General features: G+C 29.9%; 1 protein-coding gene across 1 annotated transcript; it reads left to right on the top strand.

Annotated features, from left to right (window-relative positions):
* Positions 1 to 17348: 17348 nt before the first annotated feature.
* Positions 17349 to 24230, top strand: LOC131628176 (transcriptional activator DEMETER-like). Its single transcript, XM_058899046.1, has 19 exons — positions 17349 to 17871; positions 18281 to 19162; positions 20037 to 20127; positions 20201 to 20443; positions 20525 to 20738; positions 20834 to 20913; positions 21019 to 21103; positions 21206 to 21297; positions 21443 to 21511; positions 21607 to 21643; positions 21730 to 21812; positions 22096 to 22506; positions 22664 to 22700; positions 22771 to 22837; positions 23054 to 23136; positions 23232 to 23297; positions 23381 to 23495; positions 23583 to 23621; positions 23720 to 24230. Exons 1-19 carry the CDS (start codon positions 17721 to 17723, stop codon positions 23923 to 23925), a joined length of 3051 nt encoding a protein of 1016 aa, XP_058755029.1. The 5' UTR covers positions 17349 to 17720; the 3' UTR covers positions 23926 to 24230.
* Positions 24231 to 25287: the final 1057 nt, after the last annotated feature.

Below are 25287 nucleotides of genomic sequence, written 5' to 3'. Positions count from 1 at the left end.
TTTAGTACCTATGATGCAAAAGTTTTGGCTTCTTGAAACTCATGACCTAGTGAACCCGACATTCGTTTGCTACATGTAAAATACCTGTGAAAAACCAGCATAAAATGTAGTTACAAAGCAATGAAAAAAAAGAAGAAAATATTTGATAAATTTTTGTTTATGTACCCTGCAATTGCATCTATTTCGATTCTCAAATAGTAACTTAAGATCTGTTAACCTTATCTGAGTATTGGCTTAATTGGAAAATTGCTGCAGCATGAATAGTCAATTAAGTCAAACATTCAACATCAATCTCTATGACAACAACAACATCAAAGTCCCTGGAATCTTGCAACAACAGTAGTGACTCACCATATGTTCATCAAGATCTTCCAAATAGTGTTTAAAGTACATCTAACCACATCTACATGTACATCTACATCTTGCATACATTGGCATACCAACAACCAAGCTTTTCATACCTCTATTTCTTGGTCCCTGCTCTAATTCCCTGCCAAGGAAGGCTACAAAGAGAACACAAATTAGATAAAGTACACAGTACTGGAAGAGATATGAACCCTATAAAATTCAGTTTAGATTAGAATGCATAAAAAACCAGCCCAACACCTTTTATAGATTGATTCAATCCAAATTAATCAGTTTATCAGATCAAGCATCACTTGTAATTTCCCCCTAAAATTTGAACATTGTGGCACAAATGACATAAAAGTAAATAAAACTGTCAAATTTATCTATGACTATAAATCCAGATATATAGAAAACAAAGCTATTATGAACTTATGTACTCCAAATTAAAAACCAAATCATTATAACCAATCACTATAGTTGAGCACTAATGGTGTATTTAACAAAGACATGATATGAAACTATCCAAAAGTCCAAGGAAATGAGTGAATTTTTTTGTTCGTACTTATTTTTCTTACACTGATTCTTGATCCATTTAAATCCAGCAGAGGTGCCACTCTTCACTTTCTGAACACCTACCATAGCAGCTGACTTTGCTTTGTCAGCACCAACAATTGCAATTGTTTTGGCTTTGCCCATGGTAACCGACGCCATTGCCTTTGCATCTGCCATCTTGCCACTTCCATTGCTCTTATTATTCTTCTTCACCATCACATCATCCTCGTACTCGTCGTTGCCAAGCCCGCCGTTTCCCCATTGGTCAGACCAACTTAGTGTCTTACTACCCATGTTGTTTCTTCCAAAAACCTTCAGAAAAATTCAAAGTTTTATTGATTTGATTCATTAATCAGATATTACACACATTGTTCTAAACTGCCACCAGCAATTAAAGTTCTAGCTTTGACATCAAGGTTTTCTGCCGCTGTTATGACTTAATTTCATAATGAGAGCTTAATCCGAAAAACTAATCAGATATTATACACATTGTTACAGTCAGCGACTACAATTATAACTTTAATATAAACATGTTTAAAAGATCTCTGCAACAACATTGTAACTGCAATTGCAATACCATCATCCGCTTTTGTCACTTAAGCTCATTAGGAGAGTCAACCCAAAAGACTAATCATATAATACACATTGTTACAATGCAGTTACATCCACGCCATAAAGATTTTAGAGATGGATAAATTGCAACTGTAATAAACCAATCAACAAAACTGATCTTGAAATAGATATATGTAAAGCATCTTTCGTGCTTCACAGATTTAAATGAAAGCTGTTGTAAGTCATTCATAAAACCGGTTCAAGATTAATTTGTTATTCATAACAATGTTATAAAGCAACAGGGAACTTGTATCAATGGAACTTTTATCATATGGTTCACTTTTGCCTATTTTCAACCCAAGCCAACAACAACCTAAGCATTAAATTTCTACCATAGGTTGTCCAATGCTCCTTCATAACATCAGATACAAAGATCAATTTCTCCCCTGGTCTTGTGTCTTTGTTCCCCAAGCCAAATTATGAATAATTTGGAAAAATTGATATGTGATAAGCTTATCTTTTTTCGTCAGAGATGGCTTTGTGATTCGTGCGGTATCAGGTTGGAGTATTTGTTGAAGGCATCGATTTGAACAATCTCATCATCTGATGTTGTTATCCTCTTGATTCATATTAGTGGTGCAATTAGTATTCATTTCTTTGAATTAAAAAGAGATTAATAATGAAATAAATCACATATATAGATTAGAGCTTACTAATCTACGCAGCAGACGCTCGATACAACTGGATCTTGAATTGGTTGACCATCGTCAGTAACTAAAGGTGCTATGAAAAATCTACCACGTCCCACGAGCGAAAATAATTGACGACATTCTTCCTTCCATTCAACATATTTTGCCCTGAAAATATAGATTAAGTTATACAACTAATCGACGATCATTTAGATTGATAGAAGGGGAAACGATTACCTTTGATGCTGCCTTATCTCCACTTCACTTTGCTGGAAAGATTCAAGCCTGCAGCACTTAACACATAGAGCCCATAATTGCCCAAGCCAGTTAACATCACAAACTCAATCTGACCCTGCATAATCCACAAAATCAGCATCCAAAACCAAGAACAACAGAAAATCAAATGAAACTAACCCTTAGAAGAATAACTCAATCTCACCCTACATAATCCATAAAATCAGCATGCCAATTTAACCATCATCACATGAACAGAACTGCAGCCCTGCATAAAGCTCAACCGAAACGAATAACAAACTGGTTCCCGTAGAAATCGAGCCAGTTCAGACCTGCAAAAATGCCATGAGGGTTTATCATTGATATCCAATATGCATAAAAGGAAGGACGGACAAATCATGCAGGATAAATCAATATGTTAATTTGAATTACATGTTCAGATTCAGCTCCCTTTGACCTCCCTCTCCCTTTGTTTCCTTTAATATCGAACACTCTGTTTTCGTTCAAATCATTAATCAAAGCTGCATGATAGAAACCAAATTGCCATCAATGACTCACCCATAACACCTCAATATCCTACTTGAAACTCAATCCAGAATTCAATCTACCATATTTACATTCAAATCAACATTCAAAATAGTTTACATTACCATTCAAGCCATACAATAAATCTGCATCAGTTCAAAATATAAGAGAGAAATTAAGAGTCTATGCACCTTCAGCTTGTTATAACAGGCTGCATCGCCGACTTAGACCGCCACTTTCCACAAAATTCTGCCAACCAATCCGCATAACCACCACAAAAAGTTCCTGCATAAACAAAACCAAACAGAAACCAAAAGCCGATTCAGCCAAACTAAAGATTCTTTGTACCAAGATTCATAACACAACAATCTAACAATGAATATTATAGAACAACAAAACATTGGTTGGAACTTGAAACATACCATATTGGAAAAGAACTTGCGACCGAGATCTCCTGAAACTCTAATCCCATAAAAGGGTCGGATCTGGAAAAAAGTCCTGTTAATGAGAAATGACAATGGATAAGGTTAAAAATCATCAAGAAAACAGCCGCAGAGCAAAAACAACCAAAACCCTAGTTCATCATTTTCCCAATTTTACAAACCCTTCAGAAATTATCCAAAGAACATTGTTCATCAAACATCAAAACCTCAAACACAGATAAATCCCAACACTCATAAAAAAACCTAAACAATTTGTTCATCATTTTCCTTAAAATCAAAACCCTTCAAAATCATGAAAGAGGAGGAGAGATTAAGAACAAAAACCAGAAATACCTCACCCGTGATTCAGAATCGCAGCTTTCGTCATCATCTTTGTAGATCTTCAACCAACTCAATGCATTCATCCAAAATCGTTCAACACCGTTCATCACGAACCCAGCAATATCAACATCACCATCATCGTGTTCATCATCGTCCTCAACGCTCAACACAACAAACCGTGTTCATCAAACGTTCAACTATAACGTTCAAACACAAGAACGACATAAAAATGAAGGGGAAAGAAAAGAAGAGAGCAAGAAACAGCGAGAGAAAAAGAGACAAAGAAAAAGAATGAGAGAGAAAAAGTTGGGAAAATGAAGTGAAAATGTGTAAAAGAAAGATATAATAAGAATGGTAGAATTGTTTAATAATATAATGGGTCAATTCAATGTACAAAGACCAAATAACCAACAAATTGAGTAGGTGTTAGAAAATGGGCAAAGGTTAGAAAAGGCTTTTCCACAACTACAATTTTTCTTATATGGTAGATGACAATCCATACATCAAGAATATGAGCAGCAAGACGTTATATCGCCATCGAATCATTGATATCCTTAATATAGTCGAATTTACGAGACATTTTCCTTCAATTGAGCATACAACTTTACAATAAAAAGTCATATAATAAAATCTTAAAAAATATTGCAGAAATTTAATAACAACCCGTTTTAAAATTCTTAATTATTGATATTCATACTTGCAGAAATTTTGTAATAGGTGGTGTTTATTAAAAAAATAATACTATAATTTAGCTATTGATTTAGACTTTATTTCACAAATCAAATGTTAAAAAAGTTAGGATTTAAGGGAAACTGGTGATGGAAATAGCTGAAACAATAAATAGAAGGGTAAAATAAAACAATAAATAGAAGGGTAAAATAAATTAAAAAATATTAACGTGTGAAAATCATAATAGAAGGGTAAAATAAATTCAGAAATATTTGGAAATATTATCATGTGAAAAGCATACTATTACCGGTGTATAACGTTTTCAGAAATCATGGATTGAAAATCGGTAGTGATGAGTGAAAGTTATCATTAGAAGAATCAATAATTAATTTCATAATGGTGAATGAATCTATTGACATAAGAAAATGTATCAAAATTCAACCTTTTTGACGATGAAAATATCTAAATCGATAAATATAAGGGTAAAATAATTCAAAAAGATCAACATGCGCAAATCAAATATGGTTACTGACTTAAAATGTTTTCAGAAACCGCGGATTGAAAACAGATAGTGATTAGCGAAAATCATCATTATAATAATCAAAATCTAATTTCAAAATGGTGAATGAATCTATTGACTAAAGAAAATATGAAAAAATCTAAACTTTCTAACTGAGAATCCCAATCGATTATTTGTTGAGTTTGCTTCAGATCTGGTTTTGCAATGATTATTTTCCGAGTTTGCTTCAGATCTGGTTTTGCTACGATTGTTTGCTGAGTTTGCTTCAGATCCAGTTTTGAGTTTGCTATGATTGTGCAAGCATGCTGCAAAAATTTAAGATGCAAAAGATTGATTGTATGCAGTTGAAGATAGTAAGAAAAACATGAAAAAAATTCGATAGAGAGACAGCACGACGAACAACAGCATTACCGTAATCAAGGAATGGTTGAAGAAAACTTTGGACCTGGGTCGAAATCATTTGCCATAATTTATAGATCAATGAGAGTAGAATTTGAAGGGTTTTGAAGAAGGCTAAGATGGTGAAGAAGCTAAATCGTTTTTTTGCATATTGATTCTTTCAAAAAGAGTGTTTTGGTGGCTAAGATAATGACTCTAGAAATTCGTTATTTCCATTGGCCGAATTAAATACTGCAGTAATAATAGGGTAGATATGCAACCCTATTTAAAAATTAGGAATAATTAGGAATAATTAAGCTTGATGGAATTACCTTTAAGTCCCCAATTTTCATTCTTAAATTGATGATTATAGAGTTAATGAAGTAATTTACTATGCCATCTACTTTATTATATTAAAAGTAAATTTGAAAAACCACACTCAGATAATAAAATACCTGTAAGATTAGGATGTCAATTTTAGTCTCATTGTAGCAATCCTCCTTTTTTAAATACTAAATTGTACCAAGCTAAAAGATTGAAAAGATCTAGTTGATAGTAGTGTGTTGTTTTGTTAGTTAGTATGAAGGGACTGAACTTATTAGATTAATAGTGAATATGTATGCTTTGTTGTGTTGATTCTATCTTTCATTTAACTTGTTTATTTACTCTTGTAATTGTTTTATTTATCAAAACGATAATTTAAAAATGTTTTGAACACAATTTTTTAAAGTTTCTTATTTATAAATATCATCAATTTGTTTACATTAATTTATAAATATAAATAAATATTGTCGTTAAATATTAAAAATTTTAGAAGAATATTTTATATATCTATTTAATTCAATTAACACATATCAGTTGAGTTATTTCACCCACCTATTTTAAACACAACACAAATCTTCATTTCTTGTGTTTTTAAGTATGTTTATCAATTATGACGACACACTTTTGTTCGACAAAATTGTTTGTTCAAATCTCTATACAATGAATATTACTATTGAAATCAAAGTCAAACGATATCAATACCAAATTTTTTAGATTCAATGTTTAAACATATTAATAAATTTTTCGTCAAAATAAGATTTAAACGTATTATTTCTATAATAATATTGGCCACGTTCAATATACGTCACACAAATATGTGGTAGCCTATCCGAAATTTATATGCACTTTTAGTAAATAAAGTGAATCTACAAGAAATTCAAGTGACAAGATTCAATGGAAAGATATTTGTTGGTTTTTTAGGTGGCTTTATATATATATATATATATATATATATATATATATATATATATATATATATATATATATATATATATATATATATATATATATATATATATATATATATATATATATATATATATATATATATACCCCTCATATATATATGAGGAGGGTTATATTGACTCCAAGAGTAAGTTATAATAACTTACTCCACATCTTGACCATTAATTCTTTTCAATCTAATGGTTAAAAATAATAAGTCATTAAATGTGGAAAGAGAAAATTATTCCTTATTCTTTTTAACCATTAGATTGAAAAGAATTAATGGTGAAGATGTGGAGTAAGTTATTATAACTTACTCTTGGAGTCAATATAACCCCCCTCATATATATATATATATATATATATATATATATATATATATATATATATATATATATATATATATATATATATATATATATATATATATATATATATATATATATATATTTAAAATAATTATTATTGGCTTTTATTTTATTTTTTAAAGGAAAAAATGAAAGTGTGAAATTTTATTTAACTATAAAAAAAATCATAAATTAAATATATAATTTTTAAATATTTACTTTATTATATTCTGGCTTTTATTTTCTTAATTTTCTATTTGTCGACCAATTCATCATATTTTGAGCATATATTTTATATAAATATTTTATCGAAAGTGTTTGTGTTTCCATTTTTCATTCTATTTTTTGATTTATTATCAACTTGTTTATGTTAATATATAAATATAAGTAAATATTATTGTCATGGATTAAATCTTAGACGAAATATTATATATATATATATATATATATATATATATATATATATATATATATATATATATATATATATATATATATATATATATATATATTTAAATCAATTAACACATACCGGTTGAACTACCAATCCACCTATTTTAAACACAATTTAAATTTTCATTTTTTATTTTTTAACATGTTTATCTTTATGACTACACACTTTTATTCGACAAAACTATTTGTTCAAATATCTAATGTATGTTACCATTCAAATCAAAGTCATACAATATGAACTATAAGAAGTTTTACATTCAACGTTCAAACACATTAATAAATTTTTCGTCAAAATAATATTATTTCTATAATAATATTGACCACGTTCAAGATACGTCATGCAAATATGTGTAGCTTATCCAAAATTTATATACACTTTTAGTAAATAAAGTGAATTAAAAAAATTCAAATCACAAAATTAAATAGAAAGATATTTCGTCAAAATTTATATATATATATATATATATATATATATATATATATATATATATATATATATATATATATATATATGGCATATCATATGAAAATGTCTTTTTTATATGAGAACTAGTACTTCTACCCGTGCGTTGCACGGGACAAATTTTTGATAGATATTTTATGTTTATAATAAAAATATTAATGTTTAAAATTAAAAAAAACTATATATTTAACAATACTTCAATTCTCAAACAAAATTATGAAAAAAAAACTTCTTGAGTTGGAATATGAGAAAAATATTTACTGGGAGAATTAAAGAACTCAAATCCATCTCTGGTAATAGCATTCACAAACTAAAAGAAGAATATCTTCAAAATTTAATTACACTTGAATAACAGGTCTCTTAGCCGAAGAAGAAACAGGATGCTCAGGCTCATATGTTGAGACAAAAACAGAAAGGTGATGAAGCTGCAAAGAAACTGCAGGATGAGATCCAAAGAATTAAATCTCAAAAGGTTCAACTACAACACAAAATTAAGCAGGAATCTGAACAATTTAGGTTATGGAATACTTCACGTGAAAAGGAAGTTCTTCAGCTTAAAAAAGATGGTAGAAAGAACGAATATGAAAGACATAAGCTGATGCTAGCATTGAATCAGAGAACAAAGATGGTGTTGCAAAGGAAGACAAAAGAAGCATCATTGGCTACAAAAAGGTTAAAATAACTGTTGGAATCTCAGAAGGCATTGTTGTATTTCTCTGACTTTTCCTGCAATTGAACAAAAATAAAGTAAATTCATTTTGAGATTTAAGAGTAATTAGCAATTTAAACAAATTTACACAATATACAAAATTTGAAAGTAAATTAAAATAGCAATACAAATGTTGTAAAGGAATTAAAATAGTAATTTGAACAAACTTACACAATAAATAATATGCATCCAAACCTTTTGAATTTGTACTTGGCATTATCCACCTATATTAAAAAAAAATAAACACCACATAAATTAATGGAGTTCGTATATTTATATATTGAGATATAACCGTATTGAAGTAAAAAATTTCTAACCATCCAAATATCATTCGAGAGCATAATCAACCAATGGACTAAACCGGCAAAGGAAAATTAAGTTGTTAAAATAATTCGTTAAATAAAAAATAAAATAAAATTTGATAATAATTTAGCATAGAATAAGTAACGTATGTTATTCATATTTTGGAAAACCTCCTTGTAAACAACGTTTGAAGTCTTATTAGTGGCATTACCATCATCATCAGTGATAAGAAGTTTTAAACCAGCTCGTGAAGTAACGTACGTTTGAAGTCTTTTTGGCTAGATACATAACTAATCATTTGGTTTAGTGACTTATTTCCATTCTCCAACCTAACAACATAAAATTAACATAAAATATAAATCCAAATAAATAATGAAACAAACAACAAAGCAACGAAACATACTAAAAAGAAAATGTAGGCATATTATTGAACTTACTTCTCTTTGTATTTAAGAGACTCCTTTAGATTGCTATTAATAAAGATTCTTGTACCATTAAAGGCATTTGATATGCCATGAATTGCTGGAAAAATATTTAGATATTATTTTGTTAGTATGGTTTGTAAATAGTATAGCTACAAAAAATATAATCTATTAAAATATAAGTCACTTACATTGAAAATTTTTAGGCTTACACAAGTGTAAAATGACTATTACAGACTTATCATAACCATTATCAGTTAAATAAGTGTTCATCTGTTCAGCATGTTCAGCCCACAAAGTACAATCCACATTATTTCCTCTGTATTGATGATACAAATAAAACAACAATTTTAGTCAATTAATATATGAGTGTTATTGTATAATATAAACATAATAATATAAATATAATAATAATCATAATAATGAAATGATAGTGCAAAATTTTACTCCAAATCTTCCAACACAATATCTAACCGTTTAACTCTAATTCTACTTCTTATTGTTTCCTTCATGTCAAACTTTTTAATCACGTGAATGACATCTGAAAAAATATGATCAAATAAACTTTAGTTAAACATAAATGAAAATTCGCAAACTTTAAATTTGAAGTATGACTAACCTATTGCACGTGTTTTGTAACATTGGTATTGTATAGCAATTATGAATGTGAAAAATAATTAAATATTACTTATTAATATTATTAGATGTAAGTTAATTTTAGATAAAAAAATATCATAATTTATTTGAAATTTATTTTTTGACAATGATTTTATAATAAATCAAATGTTCAATTATATTATTATATGTAAGTTATTTGACTATTAAAAAATGTTATTGTTGTTATTATTATAACTATAATGTTAAACAAATATTTTTATTTACTATTTTCAAAAGGAATAGGAAGGATGGTGGATAAATAAATAGTAATGTGCATTTTGTATAAGATACACTAAGTTCTTTTAGTTTGTTGACTAAGTGTATTGTAAAAAAAATAGGAGATATTTTGATTTGGTTAAAATGAAACTGAGTGTTACATGGAATGCAAATTTTAGGCACTTAAAAAGGAAGGTTGAGTTTTGTGTTTTAAAATGGAGGTTAAATAATAAATGAGTAGAGGTTAATAATAATAATAATAACAATAATAATAATAATAATAATATTATTATTATTAATAATAACAATAATTATTAAATTCTATATTATTGGACGGGGTAATAAGATAAGCGGATCATTAAGAGTGACTTAATATTTTGCCTTAATATATTAAGGATTTGAGAATGAATCTGAACTATTAGATTTTAAAATAAATGGTAAAAATTATGTGTGAATCTTTTTTTCTCTCTCCTCCATTATTAATTTTTATTTTATTTTTTAAAGAAAAAATGAAAGTGTGAAATTTTATTTAATAACTAATCGATCCAACATGAAAATTTTATTAAAAGAATTCATTATATTTTAAAAACAGTTTATTTGTTAAATCCAAATTATCTCCTCAAACCAAAATTATTTAATTTTTTATTTTAATAATGAAAAGATTTACACGTGAAAGAGGAGAGATGGTGCACATACAAGTAATTAGGGGTGTTCATGGGTCGGTTTGGGTTGAATTTAGCCAAAACCAAAACCCAACCCGTACATGGTACACTGGTTTGGGTGAGGAAAAATAACCACCCACAATATCATTGGGTTGGTTTGGGTAAAACCACAAATTTATGGGTTGGATTGGGTTGGGTAATGGGTTACCCAATATTATTTTTCCTTATATAATTATTAATGATATGTTACATTTTTTCTTAATAAATAGCTTAACATATTATTGTTTTTTTAACATCAAATGTCAAAATGTATAATGAAATTTATCATAAACATATGTTTGTAAAAACCAAAGTTACATTAGTAAAACCTAGAATTGCATAAAATACTTGCAATTTATTAGAACTAGCATCAAAATAATCAAAATGTGGCATCCTAAATAAGTTAAAATCATTACTTACTAAATAAAATATCTTCAAAAAGTTGAAATTGAAGCAAGCAAAATTAAAAACATCAAAGTCATCATTTGTCAAATTATAAAAAAAGAGAAAAAATATAGTCACTCAATAACCCATGGATTTTGTGGGTTGGGTGTGGTTTTACCCATAACCCAATTATTTTGAATGGGTTTTCATTTTTGAAAACCGTATTCACCCAATAATCCAACTCAACCCACTTTTTTGGATCGATTTGGGTGAGTTTTACTGGGTTTATTGGGTTTACCCAACCCATGAACACCCCTACAAGTAATGATATCTTTGTGTCGAAATGGCAATGTGGCAAAAATCACATACAAGTATGAAAAAGTAAAGAATCACATATACAATTCATGATAACGATCTGGGATTTATAAATAATTTTACAACTTTTTTCTTCTTTTCTTTTCATGATAAAAATTATCACTTTTTAAAAAGTAATGTATAAAATGTCATAATAATTAATTTGTTATAAATACAAAAAATGAAAATATTAACAAGAAATGTATTCTATTAAAATATAAGCAATGTATTATAATAATAAAATATAATTTAAAAAATAAAAGAAATACAAACATTCTTTTTTTGCCAATAGAGATTTGGAATAAAAAGACTTAAAATATAATATAAAAAAATTTAACATATTTGTTCGTTCTAACAGTAATATTTTCAATCTCAATTCATATTCACTTCATTTTTCGTTTATTGTTTTTTTATATAAACGTAGATAATTGTGGTGTTTTAGCGATGAAAATCAACTCAGGTGACACTCAAATCACTATATCCAAGAGTGCTATGATGTTGAGCAAAACGTTGGGTACCTTATACTCCTCCTTCAAAGGTTCCTATCGTGGTGCAACAAAACACTGCAGATGCTCGTGCCAATGTTTCTCCAGGTAAATGTGAACTTAAGAGTAAACATAAAGTTGTAGAAGGCACTTTATTTGTTGAACTTCCATATTCCAACTCATTAGCTGGAGGTGGAAAAGCCAATAATCAACATGGTAATGAACACTAAATTTTATTTTCACATGTCTTACTCTTGTGAATATATTTTACATGGTTTGCATAATAACACATGAATTTTTTTTATTTAATTTTTTGTTGTTAGGGTGTAATTAGTCGATTCTGTTTAATTAGACAAAAAATTAAACCGATAAAAAAAATAATGGATTGATTTGATTTGATTTTTGCAATTTTTTATTTATCGAACGAAGTCAATTTTTTAAAAATAATTGAGTTTAATTGATGTGCGTAAATATTATATCATATATCGTAGTTGTGTCATTATATTTATCTTCTCAGTTATTCATGTGATGTGATGTAGCTGGATCTTCGTTTTTAGAGCTAGACTATTAAGTTCAACCGTAGTAGATCTCGATCTTTTAATATGCAAACTTTAAGAGAACACTCATAATTTACAACATATGACAAATTATAATCTACAACAAAAAAGGGAGTGTAGTAGTTCATACAAGGAGAATATAGTTAATAAGTGTGTCTTCATAATGAAAAGTATAGAAGAAACAAAAACAAAAAGGATTGAAAAACATCATAATATATATAGACGGAGGATTCCATCCCCATACATGTGTAGTTCACACACCTCTTCCGTCTTGCAGCCATAAATCAGTCCTCCATGCACGCACCAAGAAGTGTTTCTCTATTACAGTAACTTGTTGAACGTATCTCACTACATGATAAAAATAAATTATTAGAGATTGTTGAGTTTGTCAATTGGCCATTAAAAATATAAACCAGGATTGTGAATGACTTGGTTTATACCAAAATCCCCTATTTGATGACGAACTTCTGGCGGATACATATCATAGAACACAGAAGAATCACATGACAAACTTTCGTCATTCGTTGAAGATTTACAAAGCTAATGTGACCCTAAAAATATAAGCAGTCACACAAAAACACAGTTAAAATTGAATTAGAAAACAGAACTTCCATAAATTTGGAAACAAATATCTTAAAGATTATGTAGAATAGTCGCATTTGTACAAAACCTACTATTTCAAACTACCAATTTCTTCCTCGGACAGCCTCACCTTAATAATCTACGAATAACCCATGACTCAAAATCCAAAAATATTACATTTTTTCCAATGAATAAAACAAAACAAAGAAAACCCATGATTCAAAATCCAAAAAAGATTGAATTTTTCCAACAAAAATACCAAAAAAAAGAAAACCCTAAAATCAAAATTCCATAACTATCAAACCTACCATTGAATCAGCAGGCGTGGATTATTCAGAACCCGTACGGTGGATGTTGGTTCACAAATGCGACAAGAGGTTCATAAATCAGGAGCAAATGAAATTTGTAAGAGAGAAGAAGAAACAAACTTAAGGCAGAACGATAAGAGGAAAGCTTGAGTGAGTAGAAGAAATAGGGTTAGAAAAAGAGTACCAAATAACCAAATTGTATAAGGGCTTGAACACTTTTTCCCATTTTGATCAGTAACATGAAAACTGAAAATTATCAACACAATAAACATATTTCCTATGAAAAATCAATAGTGATTAATCAATTGATGAAAAATTAAAGATTATATTATACCATCCATAAAACATTCTGCATCTGATGATTTAGAGTCTTGGGCCAAACAACCTGCAATGGAGTAAAAAATCAAAATACAAATTAATACCGACACTAGAAACACGATACCAGAAACATAATCAACACTCAAAATCATCCATCAGAATACCCAGAAAAATTTCTATCATAACTCAAAATCATGAAAACAAATTTCTATTCTAAAAATCCTAACCACAAATTATACCCTTTTCATTACCAACACCAACAAAATTAAAACCTCACTTTCCCGATCCTTCTATTTTTTCGACATAATCATACCTTTCTATTTTACCCACAAATAGTTTGTTACCATTGACAAAGAAGTTAGAAATCCATAGATCAAACCTATAGAACCTGTTAATAATCAAAAACAAAAAAAAACTACTAAAACAAAAAATCAAAAACTAAAATAGATTACCTGATATGCAAAAACTTAAAACAATTGAGTTTGATGTTTTTATGAAACCCTAATTTTATGCATCTTCTTCATTTTTATAGGATTTCTGAAACCCTACTTTCGTGCATAGTTATCGAGTTTGATTAGCGTTTCATTAGCCAAGTATTTCTTACAAGAGTATCATTAGATTTGTAAAGAAGAAAAGGAAGAAGGAAGAGGAAGAAGGAAGAAGGAGAAGAGGAAGAAGAAAAATGAAGCAGTCTGTGAAGAGAAAGGAAGAGAGATAATGATAAAGTATAAGAAAGAAAGAAAGATTGGAAGAATAAGAAGAGACATCTTTGTTTTAGATTCATATCAAATCAACATTCTTCCAGTTAAAACATGTATAATCCCTTAAAATATCCCATTAGGGGATGTGTTGATGTGCATAAGGTATATCCTTATGCACGATGCATAAATACTCAAATATTGTTTATATTACTCAAAGAATTATATTTATTACTCAAAATAATATACAAATTACTCAAAATAGTATAAATATTACTCAGAACAATGAATATATTATTCAAAATAGTTAAAATTCGATATTACTCAGAATGGTGTAAATATTACTCAAAATAGTGTACTCATTACTCACAATTAATAATTACTCATAATTAATAGATGTGTACAAAAAATGCATATACTATTCATGGATTATGATATTATTACTCGTTTCTAACTAAAATATTACTCGTACGAGACTTATGCACCATACATAAGGATATACCTTATGCACATCAACCTAACCCTCCCATCAGCACTTCTTTTCTAGTCCTAGATAAAAACGGTTCAACATAGAAAACCAGTCAAACCGCCAGTTCTGTCCGGTTTTGCAGTTTATAAGTCGGTTTTGAAGCGTTGTGGTTTTCTCCATTGAATGAACCGTACTCGAGACCGGTTCCCGGTTCAATCGGTTGAACCGTCCGGTTCGGTTCGGTTTTAACTACCATACTCATTACCACACACGGCTAGGGTTTGTGCTACTTACGAACCGTTACTGTCGCCGTCCCCGATTCTACTGGTTGCGCTGTTTCTTTCGTTTCCAGGTAATTTCTAATTATATTTCTACCGGCCGTGAATCATGTTCTATCTTCTCATTCTATTTATCTCCTTCTGTAACAGACATGACTATTGATAACGATAAAGATGTCAATGTTTTTTATGCTTCCTTCTTCATTTCCATGGTCGAAAATCTGGTAATTTAGCCTTTTCTTAATCACATTGTTCTTTCTTAATCACATTGTTCTTTCTTAATCACATTCATCCTTTCTTTCACTTTGCTTTAGTACTCTTAGACAGTTTGTAGTATCATGTAATTTAGTAGCTTAAACAAATAGGAATTTTCTTCTTTCAAAACTAGTGATCTTTTTGGAATTATTTTTAGTAATGTAGTATCATGTATTTTTAGTAGCTTAAACAATTTCTATAAGATGTATTTGTCTGTAGGCATTTGAGAGTACTGTTTAATCAATTCAATACCCTTAAGGGTTAAGAATTGGCGTGTATAATGTTCTTAGATATTAATAACTTTGTATCAAATATGGAATTTGCTATGCAAAATTGTTATTTGAATAAAGTATTGTAGTCTTTTCCATTGCAGACAGTGATGGGTTAATTTAGAGTTACTGTGCTCTTAATTTTTTGTTTGTTTATATTTTTTTCAAACTTTTCTAAGTTCTTTAGATGACAAATAATAGTAGAAATATACTAACAATGTGTCTATTATGTATTTGCAGCCTCAAAGTAATCAACAAATGCCAACAACAAATCCACCACAAACTATTGATTTGGACAATGTTCAAAAGAAGAAAAGCAAAGTTGGAGAACCTGAAAATTCTAATGCCGATGATTCTAATGCTGGAGATGCAGGTAAACAAAAACCTTATAGGCCTAAATCTTGGGTTTGGGATCATTTTACAAGAGATGATTCGGGTACTCGGGCTAAGTGTAATTGGTGTACGAAATCAGCATAATTGTGAGGCGTTGGAAGGGATTGTGATATGATGATCAATGACAGTGATAAGAGTGTATCTATCATCAAACGATTATCGATTGTGATGATCCTTTTCAGAACTTTGAAGTTAATTCTGATTCGTGAAAACTGCAGAGGTTCAAACTGAGACTCAGAGGTGTGATGTGACGGCACTAAGAAACAAGGGTTTTGCTTGTGACGCAGGGTTTGTTATGCTTTCTAAAACGGTATACTTTTTTTTTAAATGACATGCTGATCTTTTTTCGATCATCTATTAAATTAAATATTAGATATTTAAAATTTAAAAAATAAATTAAAATAAATTGTAGAAAAGTAAATAGTTTTGGGAATGTAACAACGACATCATATTTTATCTTTATGTTTTACTTTATTTTTTAAAATTTATATCTCTGCGATTGAAGTTAATGGTAAAAAACTCGATCTTAGGAGATTTTTTTTCGACAAATAATCTTTCTCAAAAGTCAATTATATAATGTTAACACACTAATTGTAAAAAAATAAGGTTATAATTATTGTATTATTGAGATCAATTTTATGTGTTTAGAAGAAGATCAATTTTATGTGCCTAAAAAAAAGTAAACGGACAAATTAAAAAGATTAGGAAACTAAGGGTATGTTTGGATTGATGAAATGTGATGGAATGGAATGAAGTGGAGTGGTATTTAATTAGATTCAATTGTTTGGATTTATAAATAATGGATGGAGTGGAATGGAATATGATGGAATCCATTCCATCATATCCTTCAATTTTTATTCCACCAAATTTTAGGTGTATGCAATGGAATAAACTAAAATATTTTATTCTGCTCCGTCAAACTATAAAATATACACAAACAATGAAATGAAATCTTAATATCATTCTGCTCCGCTTAACTCCATTCCATTATGTTCCACTCTGTTTCGCTCCGTTAAGCTTAAATATCGTAGCAAAGTTAAGTTGATAAAAGTTTAAGCTTAAATATAGTAGCAAAGTTAAGTTGATAAATTAGGTGATAATTATTATTGTAAAGGAGTGGAATGTAAAAAGGGTAGGAGATTAGATCATAGTCCTATATCTTGTAGATTAAGAAAACATTTGGATACAATAGAAGACGGTGATGAGTAAAGTAAGCTAACAAATCGTTTCATTTTCAACGCAGGGTTTTATTTGTTTATTTTTAATTTAAGTTTTATTAAAAAAGTTGAAATTAAAAAAAAAAAGAGTATACCGTTTTAGAAAGCGTAACAAACCCTGCGTCACAAGCAAAACCCTTGTTTCTCAGTGCCGTCACTTGACACCTCTGAGTTCTCAGTTTGAACTTCTACAGTTTTCAAGAATCGGAATTAACTTCAAAGTTCTGAAAAGGATCATCTCAATCAATAATCTTGATAATAGATACACTCTTATCACTGTCATTGATCATCATATCACAATTCCTTCCAACGCCTTGGTTTCTACAATTGCGTTAAACTCACTTCATACAATTGAAACTAATTCAAAACAACATTGACGGCAATGGCAATCTCTCAGTTTCCGAGCAGTGCCGGTGCCGATTTGAAGGATAAAGTACCTTGTTCTGCTGATTCTAGTGCTGGACAGAACGTAATTGGCGGGGATGATGGCTTGTTCAACCTTGCAGACGAGGTGTTCGACGTATCTTCTCAATGTAAGTTGTAGTTGTTGATGCATTTACTTGTGTTCTCATATTGTTGTTATTATTCTATCAAAGATATTGTGATAGAAGTTGTTGTCAGACACATCATTGCTTCTTTTGTGCATCATGGTGTCAATATTTTTGTTATTATTTTTAGAGCATTACAAATGAGGTATTTCGAAACGGGCATGGTATCCCTGCCTTGTTGTTGTTGGGGCATCACAGACATGGTATTCGACATTGCGAAGTGAGAAGTGAGAACTAATCAAAGCTTACCATGACTTAGTAACACTCGTCTACAAGTTGTTATAGAAACAATTTTAAATGACTTTAGTCTCTGTAACTTTGTAATGTTCATAAATTTTATTTTTGGAATGTGTTGGCTTATAATTAAAGTATTTAACTTTCTATGACTATACAGGTGAAAATAGTGAATTATATCCACCACTGTCTTCAGCAAAAAAGAATAATAGCCAAAAGGATATTAATGATGAGCAGCAAAAACAAACTAAAAGAAAGATATATCGGCCCAAAGTGGTCTCTGAAGATCCCAAGAGAACAAAGAAATCTCATCCTCAAAGCAGTGCCACTCCAAAACCTTCAACTCCGAAGCAGAGAAAACCTGATGTCAAAAAAACTCCCAAGTGTCGGCGACCATTATTTGATGATGGTGGAGATTTCATCTCTCTACCATTTTTGGAAAATTTCAATGATTCAACCGTTTGTCATGGTGGATTTGGGAATTCTACTATAACTAATGAATCTGCCATTGGATATAATTCTCTGCAGAGTTATCAGAAGATAAATTCATTGTCATGTTTATCTCTAGTTGAGAACAGAAGAGTTGGAGGAAACTTTCCACTGATGTGTAAGCGGAAAAGAGTTAAAAGACAAAGAATGTGTTTGGTAAAAGTCTTAACCCCTTTTGCAAAGGGGAAAAGATCAAGTCTTTCTATGAAAAAGAGAAAATGTTTTGAAAATTTACACATAGAAGGAAGTTCTATACCGAGCAGACAAATGAGGCTTATACTAAATAAACTGACTTCTTTGAAGAAAAAAGATCGCCGAAAGATAAATAAGTTAAATATCCTAAAAAAATCAGAGGAGTTAGTTATTTATAAACAACAATCTCCAAGAGTTGATGTATTATTTGATGATGATACATTACGAGTATGGAATTTGCTCGTTGCTGAAAGAGGACATGAAGAAAAGGATGATCAGAAACGTATTCATTGGGAGAATATAAGAAAGTATTATCAGAATATGGTTCAATCATTCTTAGATCAGATGCAAGACACCCAAGGCATGTTTTCTTTTCAGTTGATTTCATATTCTATTTTTTACATGTTTGAATTTTTTTTATAAAAATGTAAAATATGTCTTTTAATCTTCTAATCGATAATGAGTTGATGACTTAGTTTCTATAAGTGAATTAGATTAGATTTAGTTTTATGTTTTAATTAAAAGAAAATGAATATATTTTTCTAGGATGTTATATGAGTAGAGGAATTCGAGGAAACACACAATTTTACTGTTTGACATATATCATATAATAATGAGTAATCAAATCTTTTTTTTGTTGTTGTAATAAATGGTGCTAATATGCTCTCATTAAATGCCAATTTGAGTTCTTTAATAAACAAGTTAATTAATTTTTTGTAGCATATTGAATTATTAGATGTAGAGAAATGCTTAATCTCGCGAACTATATTTCACGAAAAATTTACGAAAGGAAATAAACCTGATGTTTTTTTTTTCTTTTTTAAGCTGAATTGTCCAAGTTACAGCAGTGGTATTCCTTTAATGCTTTTTAGCTGAATTTTTTATAATATTTATTGATTAATTTGAGACCAAAGTAGAGTAGATGGAACTACGTTGGTCAAGGCAACCAGATAATAGCTTTATTAGGCAACATATATGGACTCTCTGGGTAAGGCGATAATGACTACTTTTATATTTTAATAAAAAGTAATTGTATGTTGGTATACATAGTGAACCTTTTTTTTAACCAATGAGATATATATAGAGTCTAAAGTTACCTTCGTCATATTCACGATATTGGTGTTCGCTGTATATAGCAATGCTCTTAGATGTAAATCAATTGCAAATCATGAATTGGTTGTTTAATATTATTTTATTTTGTCATTTGTTAAAAGATTCATTCATAAACTTTGCAGGTGATAGAAGATTCTTACCGTGGAAAGGTTCAATTTTGGATTCTGTGGTTGGAGTTTTTTTAACTCAAAACGTGTCTGACTATTTGTCAAGGTAAAGTTAAATAGAAAATTTATTTATCTAATTTTTCTATGTTGAATATTAATACTAACTATTGTTTCTATAACTATGCATTCATGTCACTTGCTGCTCATTTCCCTATCAAATCAGTTGGCTGTGAAAAAGATATCAATATGGTTTTGTTGGATCCTAAGTTTGATATAGAGATGAAAGATGGAAAAGGTGAAGAAATGGAAGTTGAGAAAGTCAATGAATATCTCAAAGTTGATGACAGGGGAACTGAATACAATTCTGCCAATGAATATCCCAAAGTTGATAACAGAGGAACTGAATACAATTCCGCCAATGAATATCCCAGTGTTGATAACGAGGGAACTGAATACAATTCCGCCAATGACTATCCCAAAGTTGGTAAGAAACAAACGCCAACTACAAAAAAGACCAAGAATCAAGAGGAAAAAGAGCTATTGGAAAAGAAACAACAATATTGGGATACACTAAGAAAATACCACAGTGATAAGCCTCGACACGATGATCACATGGATTTTGTTGATTGGAAATCAGTAAAAGATGCAAAAGCTGGTGAAGTTACAAAAGCTATTGAAATTCGTGGTCAACAAAAAACTATTGCTGACAGAGTAGTGGTAAAAAAATATTAGTACTAGTATATTTGTAGTATCTTTTGACATATTATTAAGGCAATGATTGAAGTAACCAGTACATTGTCATATATTTGTAGGATCTTTTGAAAAAGTTATATTCCACCACTGGAAACATGGATCTAGAATGGCTGAGATATATTCCACCACTGGATGCAAAGTAAGTCTACACATCATGTCCTTTTGCAAGTTCTTGTATGTATAAAGTGTCTTTATTAGTCATCAACATGAGTATTTCTAACCAAGTACATTTTTTATGTTAAAGGGAATATCTTTTGAGCGTACATGGATTGGGATTGAAAAGTGTGGAATGCATAAGACTTTTAGCACTTCAACATATTGCTTTTCCGGTAAGAAAATACGAAGACAAATGTTCTTGTTTTAATGAATGGAGCTATTTTTGTTAGATCTGAATATTTTTTATTTGTAAAAAAATTTGTCAATTTTAATAGGTGGATGTAAATGTTGCAAGAATCGTAGTACGTTTAGGATGGGTTCCTCTGCAACCATTGCCAGAATCAATGCAAATACATAATTTAGAGGAGTAAGTCTTTTATTACAAATTATTAATTATTAATTACACTATTTTATTTTAAAACAGATTTCCAAATTTGAACAAAATTCAACCATTTATCTAGCAAAGACCATATATTACAATTTATTGACTACTCTATTTTGTTTTATAACAGATTTCCAGATTCGAATAAAATTCAACAGTATCTTTGGCCAAGACTATGCACTCTTGATCATCGTAAATTGTAAATATCAACTATCTTTTTAATCTTTAATCTATTTGAACTTTGTATTAGATTAATTTTCTTATGCATATCATATGATACGTGGCTTTGTATAGGTATGAATTGCATTATCAGCTGATAACATTTGGAAAGGTAAATGTTAACATTATTCAAAATAATACATTTTTATTTTAATCTTTCTATTAAGAAAATTGAAATCTTATTAAAATATTTTGTAGGTCTTTTGCACAAAGAAACACCCAAATTGCAATGCTTGTCCAATGAAACAGAGGTGTTTACATTATCAAAGTTCCCTTGCAAGGTATGTGTTGCATTTATTTATTAAATTTGAAGCATATGTTATTGCTTGGTTTACTGAAAGGAAATCGTTAGCTTTGACAACACATATTATTGTTTTTTAGGAATTTTTGTTGTCTGAATGTAAATTTATTTGTACACTATTCTAAATCTGCCTCAAAAAGTTTGAAGAGACAATTGTACCTTTGCTTTAACAGTTGCAATGTTACCACTAACCCACATATGCGTTGTTTCAATTTCTCGCCTAAAATTGGTTTTGGTATAAAGATGTGCTAATATATATGCAGCAAAAGATTTGCCTTGCCATTCAATCCATATTCTGATATGCTAAGCAACCCTACATTGACGTCTGTTCCGTATGAAATTAAAGAATGTGAGCCTATAATTGAGATGCCTGCATCACCGGAACTTGAAACAGCGGAGTTGGCTGATTTTGAAACAAAGGATGATGAAGAGATTTACCATGATTATAATAACAAAAATGGTGAAGACATTGAAGATGACATTGAAGATATGGGAAGAGTCGATCGCAGTACTCAAGAATCATCATGCTTGCCAAAGCCCGTCGATTATTCTTTCGATGGATTTGACCATGACATGAATACATCAACGGCTATAGTTGCTTTACATCCTTATGCTGCAAACACCCCTTTACCAAAAATGAAAGAAGCTAGCCGTCTCAAAACCGAGCGTACAGTGTAAGTTTATCTCTTCCTTGTATTTTTATATTTGGATCTCTTCATATTTTAAAGTTATTCGTAGTTGTATTATCTCTATTAAATTAGTTAAGTTAATATTTAATTTTGTGTTCATTATATTTGTAGTCTTATATGTTTTTCTTTCTTTTTTGTCCAGTTATGTTCTCCCGGATGATCACCCTCTCTTAAGAGAGGTATGTACCAACATAATCACGAATTAAGCTATAATTATGCACACATATATTCATGTTTCTTTTTTTACAGCATGCTCCATTTCATCCACGTGTACATGACGATCCTTCCCCTTATCTTCTTATGGAATGGCTAAAAGGTACTCTCTTCGTCTTTTTATAAGCTTAGCCATTTTTTTACATATATTAAGCAAAAAGCAAAATCGGAAATATGATGAATACATCTTGTATCTAACTATTACTAAATTGCTCTATGTATAAAAGTGTATCCAATATTGAATATTACTTGAAAAAAAATTGTATTTTAAAGGAAAATATTAAGCACAAATGCCTACTTTATGTGTATTCTTAAATAGCGGAATTAGAAAGCTCGGGTTATTCAAACACATCTGACTTGCAAGAGGAAGATAATAGCCAAGCAGTTCCTGGGACACTTCTGGTGAGTTATTAAACAATGAAACTTATGTTGCATTCTGAATACCATTTCTTATACAAATTAGAGAGTTATAGATTGAATTAAAATTTATCTAACAGATACCATGCCGAACTGCAATGAAAGGGTATTTTCCCTTGAACGGAACATACTTTCAAATTAATGAGGTAAATAATTGAAATTAATGCTGGTTGACTCATAAAGTATAGATAATCTCTTGAAAAGTACTTACTGTAATTTATTTTTTTAGGTTTTTGCTGACTTCGCTTCAATGATAAAACCGATTTATGTTGCTAGACGTTTGTTATGGTCTCTAACGAAACAGATAGCATATTTTGGTACCGGGACATCTTCCATTACAAGAGGTAAATGATTCAAATATGATATCGTGTTTTAGTATTATTTTATTGTCGTACGAATAATAACGACTATTCTATCAAATATCAATACAGGTATGTCAGCTGAAAAAGTTAGAGAATTCTTCAACGAAGGTAAGAAAATAATATATCGGTAGGTTTTGTATAAATTCCTACTTGATGGTTAGAACAGAATATGTAATATGTCTAATGTCTTCTTATATTTTATATAGGATACATTTGTGTGAGAGCATTTGATACAAAAACCGGAGCTCCAAAACCAATATCATCCCTGCTGCATCTCAACACAACTGCTAGATTTGAAAAAGAAAGAGTTGAAAAAGAGAAAAAGGCAGTTGAAAAAGAGAAAAATGAGTCGCCAGAGTTATTAGTAGCAAATCATGACAGGAATATCATGACCTATGCAAGCATAGTGTAAAATTGTTTTTAATAGTACTTTTGGAATATTATTGTTTTTTGTATATCAATTTAAAAGTGAATAAATGAAATGTCGTTGATTCGAATCTGCGTCTCTGCAATTGTATTTCTTATAGGTGAATAAATAAGATGTCGTTGATTCGAATCCGCGTCTCTGCAATTGTATCTACCCGAGCAGATATCTTACTGTATAAGAATAATTATTATCAATTTTTATTTGTCAAATTTTAATAACTTTCATTCTCTTATTGGACAAATATAAACTTGGTTCATGTTTGTTCCAGTTTATGTTGCTATTCAATTTTTTTTCCCTTTGAGATGAGATGGAGACTAATGTCATCATAATAGTTTTGTAACTAGTCTGAATTTGCCTTGTTAGTAATTTTTTACCTGCTTTGTTTTGAAGAAACAGAACAGAACACTATTTTTGTTCATGTTGATTAGTTTTTCAAAAAATACTTGGATCAGAAAATCCATTGTTGTCAAGGATAATTTGTATGCCTTTTTCCTTCTCAAAATTTGTGTTTTGTGCAATTGCAACCTATAATCACATCTTCATCTGCTCTTTTTTTTTCCAAGTTGTTTGTGTTGGAACTAAGGGTGTTTTTATGTGTAGGACAAGTGTTTAGAAATATTGGAGGCTTGAATAAAACTTGATAGGTAGGAGAATTCTTTATGGAAGAGAGAACTTTGTATTTTGCTTGATACAAATGTGTGAGATTACATCTCTATTTATAGTACTCTAAGGAGAACTCTAGATTCACTAATTCTAGAGAGTTCTCAACTCTAGATATCTAAAGAGTATTCTAGAGAATTTTACAACTATAAGAAATATCTAGACACTCCAAACACTACAAGAATTCTCTAGAAACACTACCCAAAATCATCTAAGCCCAAAATAACTAAGCCCAAAATACCAAATAATAATTAGGCCCAAATCAAGTTTATATTTCAACATCCCCCCTTAAACTTGATTTGTGACTCCAAGCATACTCCTTAGCTTCACGAAAGATTCCAACTTGAGTGGCTTGGTGAAAATGTCGGCAGCTTGATCTTGAGACATCACATACTTCAACTTCACCTCCTTTCTCTCAATGCATTCTCTTATGAAGTGGTAACGTGTGTCGATATGCTTACTTCTTTCATGAAAGACGGGATTCTTTGCTAAAGCAAGTGCAGATTTATTGTCAACACATATTTCCATAGGATCCTTTTGTGGCATCTTTAACTCTTTCAACAAGTTCCTTAGCCAAACTGCATGACAAACACATGATGTGGCAGCGACATACTCGGCTTCACAAGTTGATAGTGTGACTATAGGTTGCTTCTTTGACATCCAAGTGAAAGCAGTATCTCCCATAAA

This window comes from Vicia villosa, linkage group LG1 (genome assembly GCF_029867415.1).
Source record: "Vicia villosa cultivar HV-30 ecotype Madison, WI linkage group LG1, Vvil1.0, whole genome shotgun sequence".
NCBI classification, from domain to species: Eukaryota; Viridiplantae; Streptophyta; class Magnoliopsida; order Fabales; family Fabaceae; genus Vicia; species Vicia villosa.
The sequence above is the reverse complement of the archived record's forward strand: the minus strand, read 5'-3'. Positions and strand labels throughout refer to the sequence as shown.

What these genes read in the sequence shown, in the direction of transcription:
- LOC131628176 (XM_058899046.1), top strand. Translation starts at nt 17,721, where the DNA reads ATGGCAATCTCTCAGTTTCCGAGCAGTGCCGGTGCCGATTTGAAGGAT. An exon ending in CTATTGCTGACAGAGTAGTG is followed by an intron (nt 20,739 to 20,833) that starts GTAAAAAAATAT and finishes ATATATTTGTAG; the next exon opens with GATCTTTTGAAAAAGTTATA. An exon ending in TCTTATGGAATGGCTAAAAG is followed by an intron (nt 22,838 to 23,053) that starts GTACTCTCTTCG and finishes ATTCTTAAATAG; the next exon opens with CGGAATTAGAAAGCTCGGGT.